The following is a 14,946-nucleotide window of genomic DNA, read 5'->3' on the forward strand; positions in this document are numbered from 1 at the left end:
GATATAGCTCAGTTGGTAGAGTGTTTGCCTTGCCTGCACAAGGACCTGGGTTCAATCCCAGCACCACCAAAAAACACAACAAAAACTAACAGGGCTGAAGATGTATCTTGGGGGTAGAGCACATGTATAGCATGGGGGAGACCCTGGGTTCAACCCCCAGCTGGGTCATAACTGTTAGGTCTTCCATTCTAGGTGCTTTGCTAAATTCTTTAATAAACCAATCATATTTGACTTTCCCAATAACTATAAGATGCATATTATTTATGTCCTTTTAAAGAGGAAGGATATTAGAGATTCAGAGACATTCAGTAAGTCACCCAAGGCCACACGGTAAGGAAGGGGCAGAGTTAGGATGTGCCTGGCTGTAAAGCTGGTTGCCTCCACCACAGTACCTCCCTGTCACCCACAGCTGGGTTCAGGGATGACTCCTGGGTCTGTGTTCTTCACTTCATTTTCTTATAAAATGTGTCTGCTTCTGATCAGTGGAAGTATGTATTTTCTACTGATGTCCTTATCCTGTGCCCGTTTGTTCTCCAAGGCAACAGAAACCCACCTTGAAAGTTCAACCCTAAGTTCTACCTTGTGGAGCGATAGGACCGCCTTCCGCCAGGAGGGGGCGCTGTGGCACATCCTAACAGTCGTTCATCAGCCTTCCCAATGGGTTTTGCCTTCAGAGGAGCCCAGGGCCTGGCACAGAGCACACCTTCATCTGGGACAAAATCCTGTTGAAGGACATGATATTCAGAATGATTATTTGGAGGACACAATGGACCTTGATTCCTCCAAAGAATCCTAGGTTTTAGGCTGGGAAAGATGGTGCATGCCTTTAATCCCAGTGCTCAGGAAGCTGAGGCAGGAGGATCTCAAGTTCAAAGCCAGCCTCAGCAACTTAGTGAGGCCCTAAGCAATTTATTTATTTTTGTCTCAAAAATAAATAAAAAGGCCTGGGGATGTGGCTCAGTGGTTAAGCACCCTAGGTTTTATCCGTGGATGGACTTAAACAATTAGAAAGCTGTGTGTATTGTCTGCTCATGTGTTTGTGTGGCATTTGTTGGCTCATACCTCCACCCTTGAGAGGTGGCAAGACTAGTGTCTCTGATTTTGCAGGGAGAAGCAGCCTGGACTGTGGAGAAAGCCCACAGCATGAGATCACCAATTCCAGCTCTGCCACCTGTAGCTACCTGCTCCTGAGCTGTCAATCACCAGCTTGGAGTCTTTGTGCCCATCGGTCCCATTGGGGTTACTGGCTGGGAAGTTGGATGAGGAGACAGATGGGAAGATCCAAGCACAGAATCAGGAACCCAATCTGTGTCTGCCCTTCCCTGCTCCGGTGCAAGGACCGGACACAGGAGGCCCTGTCTGGAATCCACACCGTCCCTGCCCATCACCCTCCATTCCCCAGGCAGGTGCCGCGCTGGGCTCTGGACCCAGATGAGCGAGACCCAGACTGTCCAGCCTGCAGGGGGGGTGTCTGCCCTGCTCCCTCTCCAGGGCCCACGCCCTCCTCCCGCTCTGGGATCAGTTACTTTCTCTTTCCCTTTGTGCTTCCTGTGGCTCCGAGGGGCCTGTCTTCATCAAGGGGCGGTGTCCTGCTCTGCCCAGCGGGGGGCAGAGGGAAGGAGAGAAGGTGTCTGAGGCTGAGGCAGAAAACCCACCCTAGGCCCTCCCATTCCGGTGCCAAACCAGGAAGAAGGTGGGGCCGGCACTCAGATGGCCCTGGAGGTCACTCACAGATCGATCAGGGGGCTTCCAAAGCAAAGGCCCTGGAATCAGGAAATGGAGCCCCAGAACCGGAGACCCAGGGCCTGCCCAGGATGCCACAACCCAGCCCCAGACGTCAGGTACCGCTGGCCCTTCTGCCCACCCTTCTGCCCACCGGCCCCCTCTGCAGCACCTCCTTTCCTGGGGTCCCCCCCTCGCCCCATAGTGCTTCTCTCCTGGTCTCTCCCCCACCCAGGCCTGGGTTCTCTCTCTCCAGGCTCCTCCACAGCACGCCCCGGAGTCTTTGCGGGTTTGGAGGGGGCCCATGGCAGCTTCTGAATGTGCCACCCTCCTCCCCTCCCCCAGCCCCGTGGCCGTTTCTTTGCAGCTGTCTGAAAGTGCCCCCTGGCTGCCCCTCCTGCCCCGTGCGGGCAACCTGGCTCCATGGTTTGCCAGTTTTGTTATCAATCAGAACCCAACGCAAACTCTGATCGAAGGAACCCGCAGTCGTTGTGTTCGAAGCCCTTTGAGGAGTGTCAGCCTGAAGTCTCAGGAGAGGGAGGGGGAGGAGGGAGCTCTGAGACTGAAGGAGTCACCTCCACTGAGCCCAAGAGGGACTGCCCAGGGTCCCCAAGCACACCCACAACCGCAGAGATGAGACCTCTTAGAGCTGGACCACCCAGATGACGGGAGGACACAAGAATGAAAGATGAGGAGGAGAAATGTGCAGAACAGTAGCTTGTAGACTTCAGGTGGTACCCTGCACAGTGTGAGTCAGGAATGAACGGAGGCCAGATGTTCAAAGCTCATATTTGGGGTGAGGGGGTTTGGTCTTTTTCTTTGGGGTTGGGGGTTGAGTGGGCAGGGTGGGGGGGCGTCCCACTGGAAGGATCAGAGCTGGGACCCCGGGTGGGTCCAACATGCCCTCCATGGTGGGAGTTCTCAGAGCTGCAGAGGATTGGGGAGCACCTAGGGGGACCCAGGGAGCCGGCTCAGTGGACAGCAGCTTAGAGCAACTTGGGGTTCGCTCGGTGTCTCCTTTCTTGCCTCCAGAAACAAGATAAGGCGTTTATATCGAAGGACATTCCTCTTCCACTTCCGGAACCTTCGCTGGGCCCTGGGCCGGAACAACACCTTCCTGTGCTACCAGGTGGATAGAGAGGAGCGTGACTCAACTGTCCCCTTTCACAGAGGGGTCTTTAAAACCCAGGTATCTGCCAGACTGCTCTCGCATGGTAGACAGGAGCCTCTCCAGTTGAGAACGCAGAAAAAAAAAACATCAGTAAAAAGCCAGATGTTGGGACTCCTGGGCCTGAGGCTTCTGCCTGGCCATCCTGTGACCTGATACACAGTGGCGTCTGACTCCCCCAGAGGCCTTCTTCAGAAGTCTACAGGCAAACCTTGTCCTGAGGCTCCGCGTGACTAACAGTCCTGAGGAAAGGACATCTAGCAGGTTGGGGCCCTGAGCCCCAGAGTCTTTTTTTTTTTTAACATTTATTTTTTAATTGTAGGTGGACACAATACCCTTATTTTATTTAGTTATGTGGTGCTGAGGATCGAACCCAGGGCCTCACGCCTGCTGGCGCTCTTCCTCTGAGCCCCAGCCCCAGCTCCCCAGTGTCTTATCTGGCCCTCACTTCTGTGGGGCCTGCTCCGGCCACACCCCTGAGCCCTGCACAGAGAGGACCTGTTACCACACCCGGGCCCTGTGCCTGCCCCTGCCTCCCCCCAGCCCGCTCAGAGCAAGGGCCTCTCTGGGCCCCCACACGGCAGCCATGACCAGAACCGGCCATTGCTAGATCCAGTGCCACCCCTGCAGCCCCTACACAGAGCAGTCACATCCCCTCCACACACCTGCCGCCTGCCCCTCTGCCACCCGTGCTCAGCTGGCCCAAGCGTTGGAGGGCAGGGAGCCCTTTGGGGTGGGCAGGCCTCTCTGCAGCACAGCTACCCAACGGAAGGCGAATGGATCATGTCTCTCATTTAAACTCTTCCAGTGCCCACAGTCCACCAAGTGGTCAGGAATGGGCGGAATTCATTTAGTCCAATATGCCTAACAGCATTTCAACCCATAAAACTCTTCCCAGGATGATGTTCTTTTTCATTTTTGCAAGGAGCTGTGTGTTTTATGCAGGGCCCAGGGTCTCAAATTCAGATGAGTCACAATTCAAGTGCTCCGTAGGCACCTGTGGCCAGTGGCTCCTCCCCGTGGGGTGGTGCAGCTTGGTGCCCTCCCCCGACCTGGCCAGAGCAGGGCTAGGCATGCTGGCCCAGGGACACCTGGGAGAGAATGGATGAAATGCCACAGCCCCCGCCAGGCCATCCTCCACCGGGGCTTCCGCCTCCCCCACCCCCAGGTCTTCCTGGAGACCCGCCTGCACGCCGAGCTGTGCTTCCTCTACTGGCTGCATGACTACCCCCTGCAGTTCCCCAACCAGCACTTACGGATCACCTGGTTCATCTCCTGGAGTCCCTGCTCTGACTGTGCACAGCAGGTGGCCGCCTTCCTGGCCAGCCACTCCAACTTGAGCTTGACCATCTACGCTGCCCGCCTCTATTACTTCTGGAATCACTCATTCCAAGAGGGGCTTCGCGCCCTGCAGCGGGAAGGAGCCAGGGTGGAAATCATGTCCCTCAGAGGTGAGGAGCAGAGGGTCAGGGTGGCCCGAGGAACCAGGATGAGGGTCAGGCCAGGCCAGGTCTCCAAAGCAGTGGGAGGGGACACAGGGAGCGGGTGCTGGGGCAGCCTGGGGGTGGGGAGCAGGCTGCAGGGCTCTGACTGCCCCCTCCTCTCCCCCCTCACAGAGTTTGAGCACTGTTGGGAGAACTTTGTGTACCCCTACGACGGACGGCCATTCCGGCCTTGGAAGAACCTGATTAGAAATTACCACTTCCAGGTCCAGAAGCTGCAGAAGATTCTCCAATGAGGGGCTTCCTGTGCTACTTCCAGGGCTGTTTCCCCGGCCTCCTCTGGCCCTCCCCAGGGGACCAGACTCCCCTCCCCTCCGGGCCTGGCCTCCCCGCTCCTTTCTCCCTCGGGGGCTGCCTGGATGGCTCCCACCTCCTGCATCCGCAGGGCCCCTCCCCCATCAGGATGGTGCCTGCCACAGGAACTTCTGACTCAGTGACAATGAAAATGAAATGATAGCCCCGGTCTGGCCAGGTGCAGTGGGGCACGCCTGTAATCCCAGCGACTCGGAGGCTGAGGTAGGAGGATTGAGAGTCCAAAGGCAGCCTCAGCAATTTAGCAGGGCTCTGTCAAAAAATAAAAATTAAAAAAATAAAATAAAATAAAAGGGTGGGGATGTGGCTTCGGGGTCAAGCGCCTCTGGGTTTAATTCCTGGTATAAAAAGATAAATAAAAGAAAGAAAAAGAGAGACCAGGCCAGGCTCTAACTGGGAAAAGGAGTGGGGCTTCAGCTCCAGAAGGAACAACATTGATGGAGAGAAAACTCAGGCTGGTTCCTGAGCAAAGGAAGGGACAGCCCTCAGATGGAGCAGCCCGGGTGGCCTGGGGGCTGCTATCCCACAGTGAGTGTGGTAAATAGTCTTAGGAATTTCTTCCCTGTGGAAAATCATGGAGGCATCTTGGTGCCATCAATGGGGGTGGGGGGGTGTTAGTGGGACCGGAGGGGTGGAGTAAGGCCTGTCCTTTTGTCCCTGATGGTCCAACAACAGTCACTGAATGTGGTTCTTGGGCTGAATGTAAATGGGTCCTTGGGACGGACCCCCTTCAAGGTTGACTTGATTTCTGGAATAAAATGACTTGGATTCCATAATAAGATGCCGTCAACAGCTACTTAGACCCCAGAATTTGCTCTCTCACAGTTTTGGAGGCTGGAAGCCCAAGACCAGCCAGCCTCCTTCTGAGCTCTCCCTGGCTTGAGATGGCCACTGCGGCCACTCCCTGCTGTATCCCCACTGCGACCACTCCCTGCTGTATCCCCACATGCGTGGTCTTTCCCCCCATGCTGCGGGGCTCCCTGGGCGGGGCCCCTGAGGGCAGAATCGGTGATAACTACCTGGCTGCTTCGCAGGTCTGACTTGAAGATGTCCTCCTTCCAAATTTGCTCCAAGGAGGGAGGCACAGAGGGGCACCCATCTGGTCACATGCTCCTTGACCACCACAGGCCCAGGCCAGGCTGTCTCATGCTCCTGGAGAAAAAGAGCTAGATAGAGGCCATCCATTCTCCGAGACCCACAGGCCTCAGGTGGCCTGCTCCAACCCAGCATGGCCCCTCAGATAAGTAAGAGTGTTCCCAAGGGAAAGGCCAGCGAAGGCCTCCCCACCCCACTCCTTGTTTTTGGTCTGGAGTAATTGAACTCAGGGACACTCCACCCCTGAGCTACACCCCCTGCCCTATTTTGTATTTTATTTAGAGACAGGGTCTTACTGAGTTGCTTAGTGCCTTGCTTTTGCTGAGGCTGGCTTTGAACTTGGGATCCTCCTGCCTCAGCCTCCCAAGCTGCTGGGATTACAGGTGTGCACCACTGCACATGGGTGGCAGGCTCTGCTTCTTTTCCTTCCAGCCCACTCCTCAGCCTGAGGTGGTTAGAGACCAGCGTGGGGACCAAGGGCCAGTGCACTGCTGGCCCTTCACGCCTGGCCTGGCCTGGTGGCTGCAGGGTAGACTCCAGTCAGGCTTGAGATTCCTGAAGGGGAACCCAGAACCACCCAAGAATGCCGGAGGTGGCCGTCCCCGACCTCCAATCTTCAGGTGGGGATCAAAACAGAAAGACCGGAGCTGGGGATGTGGCTCAAGCGGTAGCGCACTTGTCTGGCATGCGTGCGGCCCGGGTTCGATTCTCAACACCACATACAAACAAAGATGTTGTGTCCGCCCAAAACTGAAGAATAAATATCAAAAAAAAAAAATTTCTCTCTCTCTCTCACACCTCTCTCTTTAAAAAAAACAAAACAAAACAAAACAAAAAAAAAAACAGAAAGACCTTGGCCGCAAAGTAAATTGTGTACCCCTAAAACATCTGAAGAAAGCCCCAGGTGCAGTGGGCAGGCCCTTCCTGCAGATACCCCGCTCCTCGGCTGCCTGCCGTCGGTCCTATCCCAGTGGCTGCCGCCAGGAGCACAGAGAATAAAATGTTAGACCCGCTCCCGGGTTTTTTCTTTGGAATCAGAAAATCTGCTGGGGCCTTTGCAGCTCTGGGATTGAACAACAGCCATCCAAAGGTGGTGTCTGTGTTTTATTTTCCCCTCTTGTCTCCTTAACTCTTAGGAGTTGAAAGCTTGGTGTGTGCCTTGCCTACCGGCTTCAAAGACCTGACCAGAGACCAGGGCATCAGCACGGCCAGATGCTTTTGCCATGACTCTCCCAGGACAATCAAAACTGGAAGGGTGGGGGGCACCTGGAATCCCAGCGGCTCAGGATGCCAAGTTCAAAGCCAGCCTCAGCAACTCAGTGAGACCCCCTGGGTTCAACGCCCAGTGGCCGGTTCCCAGGCCCCTGAACTTGTGTTCTCCTCCAGCCCCCATGTGGTCTCTGAACAGCGACAGCAGTTCACCCTCGTCACAGGACTGAGATGTTTATACAGAATGCAGCATTGATATAAAACACAACTTTGGGGCTGGGGCTGGGGCTCAGAGGTGGAGCACTCGCCTAGCACATGCGAGGCCCTGGGTTCGATCCTTGGCACCACTTAAAGATGAATAAAATGAAAGTATTGTGAGCAACTAGTACTAAAAATAAATATTAAAAAAAAAAAAAGAGCTTCGGCTCCAGGTGACCCTCTGACCGCGCCTTCCTCTGCCTGCCTTGGAGTTAAAGGGCTCTCTTAGGAAGGAAAAGCACACCTTGGAGAAGCGCCTAAACACAGCTCCTTCCCAAGCCTCCGCCCCCTGGGAAACTGCTCTCTCCCCTGAGTACAGCTGCCCCCCAGGACTTGCTCTCCTGCCCGACTCGTTTCCTCCCAAGACAGGCAGCCAGAGTTCCTGTGTCCAGCATCAAATCAGGGGAGGGCCCAGCTGCCTGACACTGACAAACTGACAAACACCCTATTGTGCAGATGTGATCTCTTTTCCTGGAAAGCCCAGCTCATTCTGCAATCTTCCACGGGCTGTGATCCTGTCAGCAGCTCAGGGGACCCTTCAGCTCACACAGGACAGAAGTCAGGATCATTTGTTGTGTTGATTCTACCCGAGCAGGTTGCTGCCCCTCCACCCTCCGTCTTTTAACATGTAGATGTATTTAAATGAGGGTCTGGTCCCTGGGACCCCCGTTGGAGACTTTCCTTTTTGTCTTGAAGGAGGATGGGGGTGGGGCTTCCTGCCAGCTCTCTCCAGCTTACCCTGAGCTCCTGCCTCAGCCCCAGGACCTTAGGACTGGCCCGGTGGAGGGGACACAGTTCTTGTGACCCTTCAAACCCAAGCTCCTGTTGCCTGGGGCCTGGGGCTGCAGGGGGTGTGAGAAGAGCAGGTGGCGAGGGGAGCAGGCCCTCCTCGCTCAGGATTCAGCTTTCACAACATGCTCCTGGTTTTGGTTTTTGTTTGTTGTTGTTGTTGTTCCATTTTGCTGTTTCTTACCTGAGCCCGAGGATCCTGGCTCAGTGCCAAGCAGGCAGAGCTTCCAGAACACACACTTGATGTCCAGGGCCTTGAATCCCGGGCCTGGGAATCCTTGTAGGGTGGCAGCTGCCCTCCCTTTGTGCCACTCCCCCACTCCTCTCCTGGAAACCTCATTTCCCAGAGACTAGTTGCTGGCAGCTAGTTGTGGGGGGGTGGGGGTGGGGAGCAGCAGCCAGGAAGACCTTGTCCTCACTCCACTCTGCCTTTTGTTTGCTGTGTGATCTCAAGAGAGCATCTAAGCCTCTCTGTGCTTAAGACCGCCTCTGAGATCATGGTCAGAGCCTGATCTTCCCCTGCTGATGCTGTTGGAGGGCTGGGGTAGAGGACGGGCCCAGGATCTGTCCACACCTTCCTTCTTTGGGGCTGGAGATGAAACCCTATATCCCAACCTCCCACTCTGTCTGCATCAAGTGAAGTGGGCACCCCCTTGCTCCACAGAAAGGCCCTCTTCACCATGGCTGATTTTGGAACTGTCAGCAAAAGAGTCCAATGTAAATAAACTTCCTATTTTCGGGTTGCCCTGTTTACTTGACCACTGGCCAAGAAGATACCAGCACTCCAGGTGCTGGACACCCCCTTACTAGTTTTCACAAACATGTATCCAATATAGTACTTTGTAGAAATGTGCAAACCAGGCCTCTGGCCTTGAGCTGGGCTTCACAGAGCTGTCTACGTTTTTAAGATAAGTTACAACTGGGCTCCGTGGTAACAGCGGGCAGGGGGAGGAAAGAGAGGGGAGAAGAAGCTCTCCCCCTCTCAGGTGCTGTCCTTGAAGGGTTAACTTGCCCAGGACAGTGAGAGAAAAAGCTGCTTTTATGGGAACTTCTGCAGACTGTGAGCTTCTGAGCCCCTCCCTTTACACACTGGGTATGAAACTCTGAAACTCCCTGAACTCGGGGTTCAGGGGATTGATTGGTTACAACAAAAGCTGTGCCCCCTGAACCTGGCTGCAGCCAAACAAAACTGTTTCCTGCTGTCTTCGGTGCCCTGCCTCGTCTGTCCCTACAACACAAGTACAGAGTCCTGCTGGGAGGTGAACGGGCCACAAGACGGATGTGCCAACCAGGGACGGTGCTGGGCCAGGTCTGGACTCAGACTGCCTGGCCCCCGGGGAGGGGCGTCTGCCCCCTGCCCCTCTTGGGGATCACTTTCTCTTTCCCTTTGCAACCCCCAGGTCCTCTGGCCACAGGGCAGCCAGGGGCAGAGATGAGAGAAGGCCTCTGAGCCTGAGGAAGCTGACCACCCTAGGCCCTCCCACCAAACCAGGAAGAGGTGGGGCTGGCACCCAGACGGCCCTGGGAGGTCACTCCTGACCAGATCCATGGGGGCTTCCAAAGCCAGGGCCCCTTAACAGGGAAAGAGAGCCCAGTGTCGGAGGCGACAGCCGAGCTACCTGGGACAAGCCTGTCCTGGGGGCTGTGGGGACACTCCACGGATCAGGAGGTGAGGGGGCCTGAGAGGGGGGGCGTGGGCAGGGGGGAGGGAAAGCACCCCAGGGCCCTCTCGCCTGGTGACCGAGGTGGGAAGGCGGTGTGTAGGAGGACACTCTCAGGCAGGGACTTTCCCAAGGCCTTAGGAGAGGAACTGGAACCAGAGCACCCAGTTCTCTGCCCCTGGAGCCTCAGACTAGCAGCCCCCACGAGGCTCCCCCACTTCCTGTGCTTCCTGGGCCCAGCACAGCCCTCTGTCCGCCTGCGCAGGGCCTTCTCAAAGTCCTTTCTCCAGCTCATTCTCGGTGGCAGAATGATTGAGCTAAACTTGGAGGCAGCTACAGGGCACCTTTGTGAGTTTACTGGACAGACTGACCCCGTTTTGCCATCGAGCTGTGTGGAGGAAACCCCCCACCAAGACCGGAAGCGCCATGGTTTCCCAGAAGGAAGATGGGGCCATTGGGAGAGGAGAGGCAAATTGCTCTTAAAATCAATTCTAGTTTGCTTCTAGCAAACCTGTTCTTTTAGCTCTTCAAGGTCAAGGTTCTTGATTTGCTGTTAAGAATGTGACTGTCTAAAATTGTGTCGAAATACTTGAGCCTTGAGCGGGCAGGCTGGAGGGTTCCCAGAGCGCGGGAGCTGGGGGCCAAGGTGGAAAGTCCCAGACCACAGGGAAGCACAGGTCTGTGTGCTGGGCTGGTGACCGAGAGGCCGCAAGTCGCCCGTCACCTGATGTATCCAAGGCCACAGCCCAGCAATGGTGTCACCTCTTTAGCTCTTCATCTGAATCCACCCGAAGCCTTCCTAAAGGGCATAAGAGGTATCAAAACCAGGTTTCTGCTGATGACATCAGTGGCATTGTTAATTAGCATCCCAGATGCTAGCAGGGGTTTGGTCGCTGGTGCAGGAAGCAGTGTCTTCTTGAGATTGCGGGAAATACCCAAGGAGAACAGTGCTGGCCAGGCAGCCACAGGAAGTGGACATCATTTGCACCTGTGGTCTGTGCCTTAAGGACCAGCACCCTGAATTCTGGGTGCAGACACGGTTTCTGAGGGTCCGTGATCACCTGAGCCCAACTGGATGGTCAGCCAAGTTGCATTTGCCTAGGGCAACGTCAGAACGTCCGGGAAGACAGAGCTGTGTCCTTTGAGATTCCTGAGCAGCTGGCAAGACTGACATCCGCTTAATCATGATGCCCTCGTGATGTGGCCTCGCAGTGGTGGGTAGCCAGGCTCCCACTTCTGTCCACATACCAGAGAGAATCCAGGAGGACTGCGGTTCAGTGGTAGGACTCTTGCCTGGTGTGCACGCGGCGCTGGGTTTGATCCCCAGTGTAACCCAGGGTCTGTGAGCACTGGAGGGTTCTTGTGTCATGCACCCAAAGAATAAAGTGTGCAGGTGGCAGAGGGTGAGAATTCAGTAGCAGCCAGCAAGGAAAGCTCCCAGAGCAAGAGAGGAGACCAGAGAGGGCCCTGTTGGTGGCTCTCGGTCTGGAGGGTTTTCTAATGCTCTTTTGCTGGGGAATGACCTCTCCCTGTCAGGTTCCCTGACCGGTCTCTGACTCCATTGAGGTGTATGATTTTAGTCTCTCATTCCCCTGATGGGATGGTTAGTGTGTTTGACACCCTGAGTTTGTCCTGTACTTGTTCCTTAAAACAATACAACTGCTTGGGTTCAAAGCAGCCCTCTGGGTTGACCAGTGTTAGGGTCATAAGGAAGCCGGGGCAGCCCCGGAAGCAGGGCACCTGAGGGGGCCTTCCAGTCCGGCACTGTTAGCCCTGGGTTTGCATCTGGGGTGGCAGGACCCCATTCTCCGAGGGGGTCCCCATTTCTATGTCATTTCTATCTGTCTATAGAAAACCTATCTCCTGCTTCCTGTGCCACCCACTCCCGCCCCCACACAGAACCCCGTGACTCTCCCGCCCACACTCACCAGGGCACTTTGCAATATGATGTTAAGAAGGGAGAAAAGTGAGGGAGAAAATCGAATCCTCTAAAGAGTGTGATCAAAAATAGGGGGAGAGAGAGAGAATGGTAAGTCGTCCTCCATCCGAAAGCCTCTGTCAGACTGTCCCTTAGCAACAGTTCGTCTGGGCCTTGCCTCTGGGTTCTTGGTGACACAGAGAGCGCGGGGTTAGAGGAAAGGCCGGTTTCTAGGTTTCTAGTCCCTTCCCAGAGAGGAGGGTTCAGGCTTTGGAAGGTCGGGGTCCAGAGGCCTGGGAAACTTGGAGGCGGGGGAATCCCAGTGATAGGAGTATTGGTAAAAATATATTGATTAAAGTAAGAGGTGAGGTCATAGTTATTGTGCAGTAGCTAGCTAGGAAAGACATGTGCTGTTAGGTAGAGATAAGACAGTGTACTTGCAAAGAGCTGATATGTTCACCCCAATGGAATGATGTAATGTGCTTGCAAAGAGCTGATACCCCAATGGAATGATGTAATGTGCTTATGGATTAGTATAAACATATCGGCACGGAGGGCTGGCATTCACCTTCAGACCTGCCTCGAGAGAGGACAACATCGGACGGTCTGCTGGTCCAACCAGTCTCTGCTCCGGAGCCGCTGTGTGAGGCGTGACCTGAATAAACCGAGCATTCGAGAAAGGCATCTGGTGTTGGCGTCTTGCAGTACGTCGTGGGGTTGCTGGACCGGAACGGATACCCGTGAGGGTGAGCGGACTCCTTGCCCGTTGCGGGACCCCCGGGAGGTGATCCGGAGCTGAGTTCCAGACATCGGGACCGTCTGCTCGCGACACCCAGACAAAGGTGTGTGACACAGACCCCAGTTAGGAGGGATGCCCCACCCAGCCCAGGCAGAAAGGTGACACGGATGGGGTGGCCCCAGAGGACGGTCTCAAGGCTGGACTGTGAGAGTGGAGGGGAGGCACTGGGCACGGTCAGAGGGAGAAGCCACCCACTGCCACAGCTCCTGGTGGCCCTGCTCCTACCCTCCCTGCTCCTCTCTCACCTCCCTCAGGGACCCAGGCACCAGGGAGTTGATTCCTGAAGGCAGAGGCCATCTGAGCCCAGGGCAGGTGACTCCAGAGGAAGCTCCCGGCTCCTGGTGCCTCCTTGTTACACGGAGGGTCATGAAGCTGCTAAAGAAGGAAACGTTCCACCTGCAGTTTAACAACCAGCGCCGGGCGCCCAGGCCCTACTGCCGCCGGAAGACCTATCTGTGCTACCAGCTGCAGCTCAAGGGCTCCCCGTGTGACCAGGACTACTTTCAAAACAAGGTGCCAGGCGGGGGCTCGGGCTCAGGGGGCAGGGAAAGTTGCCTCCCAGGAGCCTGGAGCCTGGAGGATGGTCCTGAACTGCCCTTGAACTCCCCCCACCCAGTGACCTTGGCTGGGTCCCAGCCCTGGACTTGCCAGAGGCCGGTGCCCCAGAGCTTTCTTCTGGTCCCTCCAGGAGCACGCACTTGGGCTGCCCGGTCTCAGCTCACACTGCTCTGGAGGAAGCAGAGTCCTTGCCCAAGGGCTGAGCTCCGCCAGGCTCCTTGGTGGCCCACCAGCCTTGGGCTCTTCCCCTCCCACCTGCTCCTGCGGCTCCTGGGCTGAAACACTGTGTCCTTTGGTCACTCTTAAGCAAGAGTCCCAAGGAGAGGCTTGGCTGTGCCGTGGGGGTGGGGTCTGTCTGCCGACCCCTCCCGTCGGGGCGCGGGGATCCTCGTGGCACTTGGGGTGTTGGGTTTGTGAGTGAGTGGAAGGGGGGACATGACTATGCTGGACAAGCCTCCGCACTAGAAGGTGGACAAGACACAGCCCCATCCCGGCCCCAGTCATGTGACATCTAACCCTCCTTCTCTCTGCTGGGGTCCCCCCTGCAGAAGGATCGCCACGCAGAGATTCGCTTCATAAAGAAGATCCGTTCCTTGGACCTGGACCAGAGCCAGAACTACGAAGTCACCTGCTACCTCACCTGGAGCCCCTGCCCCAGCTGCGCCCAGGAGCTGGTGGAGCTCACACGAAGCCACCCCCACGTGCGGCTGAGGCTCTTCACCTCCCGCCTCTACTTCCACTGGCTCTGGAGATTTCAGGAGGGGCTGCGGCTCCTGTGGAGATCCGGGGTTCAGATCTGGGTCATGAGTCTCCGAGGTAGGAAGGAGGGACCGGGCTGTCAGTGGACAGGGGCATGTCCACAGGAACAGGGGACACCACAGGGGCAGGGCAGGTGGACAGAAGGGGGACTGGGCAGGAAGGAAGCCCCTGCAAAGCCCAAGATTTGACACCTCCTGGAAGGAGGATCCGGGGGACAGGAGATGCCCAGGAGCGGAGGGTGGGGCAGAAAGGGACCTGTCCCCAGGTTGCGGCTCCCCACTGCATTTCAGAGTTCACCCACTGCTGGGTCGAGTTTGTGAACCACGGCGGATGTCCCTTTGAGCCTGAGCTCTGGGACAGGCTGGAGCAACGCAGCGAAAGCATACAAAATCGCCTCAATCGCATCCTGGGGTTGACACCTGTCACTGCCACCTGTGCCACCTCCTGTCCCCACCCATCCTGCTCAGGTACTCTCCTCCTCTCTCCCTACAGCCCCCACGTCTCTCTTTTCTCTAGACACCCTCTCCCAGTTCTTCCTGGTCTCCCTTTTCTCAGATGCTCCGGCCCCCTCTCTGTGCCTCTCAAGGCCCCTGGTGGCTTTGTCCCTCTTCCCTGGAGCACAGTCACCTCCGTGCTCCTCTTCCTCACGGGCGCTTCTCACCCACCGGCACATCCCGATTTCTTCTCTCTCAGCAGTCCTGAGTCTGGAGGATTTTACAGCTAACTTCAGAAACCTGCAGCTTTGACCCACATCACCCTCCGCAATAAGAAGGGACTCCGAGAGCAGAGAGCATGTGGACCCTGCGCTGGTGGCCTTTGGGAGGAAGTACCACGCCCCACAAGTCCAGAAGGCCTCGCTTTCCCCCTTCATGTATTTGTGTTATAAGTGGGTGTCTAATTTTATGATTAAAATACTCAAGGTCATTTTAAAGTCTGTAAAAACTGGGTTATTTTTTAAGGAGGGGATGGGGCTATATCTGTTCTCCATCACCAAGAGGGAAACGTTTGGAGAATTCCCTGAAAAGTGTGGGATAGTTGGATCATTTTGTGGTCCAAGTATCCTCTGTCCCTTTTCGGACTCTAATCACGTGTCTAAATGAATAGATGAAAACTATTGAGCACAGGTAGGTGCCTGGTAGAGTTGATTTTATTATTTTATTTTATTTTTTGAGTTGATTTTAAAAAATGAGAACCAA

At 55.7% G+C, this 14,946-nt stretch overlaps 1 protein-coding gene across 1 annotated transcript; it reads left to right on the forward strand.

The window, feature by feature from the left end:
- Positions 1–1,609: 1,609 nt before the first annotated feature.
- On the forward strand, positions 1,610–14,630 carry LOC143398574 (DNA dC->dU-editing enzyme APOBEC3-like). The gene is made up of 9 exons (XM_076855437.2): positions 1,610–1,841; positions 2,755–2,911; positions 4,059–4,341; positions 4,507–4,620; positions 12,386–12,476; positions 12,688–12,946; positions 13,540–13,807; positions 14,041–14,217; positions 14,444–14,630. Exons 1-9 carry the CDS (start codon positions 1,711–1,713, stop codon positions 14,494–14,496), a joined length of 1,533 nt encoding a protein of 510 aa, XP_076711552.2. The 5' UTR covers positions 1,610–1,710; the 3' UTR covers positions 14,497–14,630.
- The last annotated feature ends 316 nt before the right edge of the window (positions 14,631–14,946 follow it).

This window comes from Callospermophilus lateralis, chromosome 4, assembly GCF_048772815.1.
Source record: "Callospermophilus lateralis isolate mCalLat2 chromosome 4, mCalLat2.hap1, whole genome shotgun sequence".
NCBI classification, from domain to species: Eukaryota; Metazoa; Chordata; class Mammalia; order Rodentia; family Sciuridae; genus Callospermophilus; species Callospermophilus lateralis.

Bases quoted from the DNA above. Each gene is read 5' to 3' on its own strand.
- LOC143398574 (XM_076855437.2), top strand. From the start codon at position 1,711: ATGGCCCTGGAGGTCACTCACAGATCGATCAGGGGGCTTCCAAAGCAA. The intron at 1,842-2,754 runs GTACCGCTGGCC...TCTTGCCTCCAG, and splicing joins AACCCAGCCCCAGACGTCAG to AAACAAGATAAGGCGTTTAT. The intron at 13,808-14,040 runs GTAGGAAGGAGG...ACTGCATTTCAG, and splicing joins CTGGGTCATGAGTCTCCGAG to AGTTCACCCACTGCTGGGTC.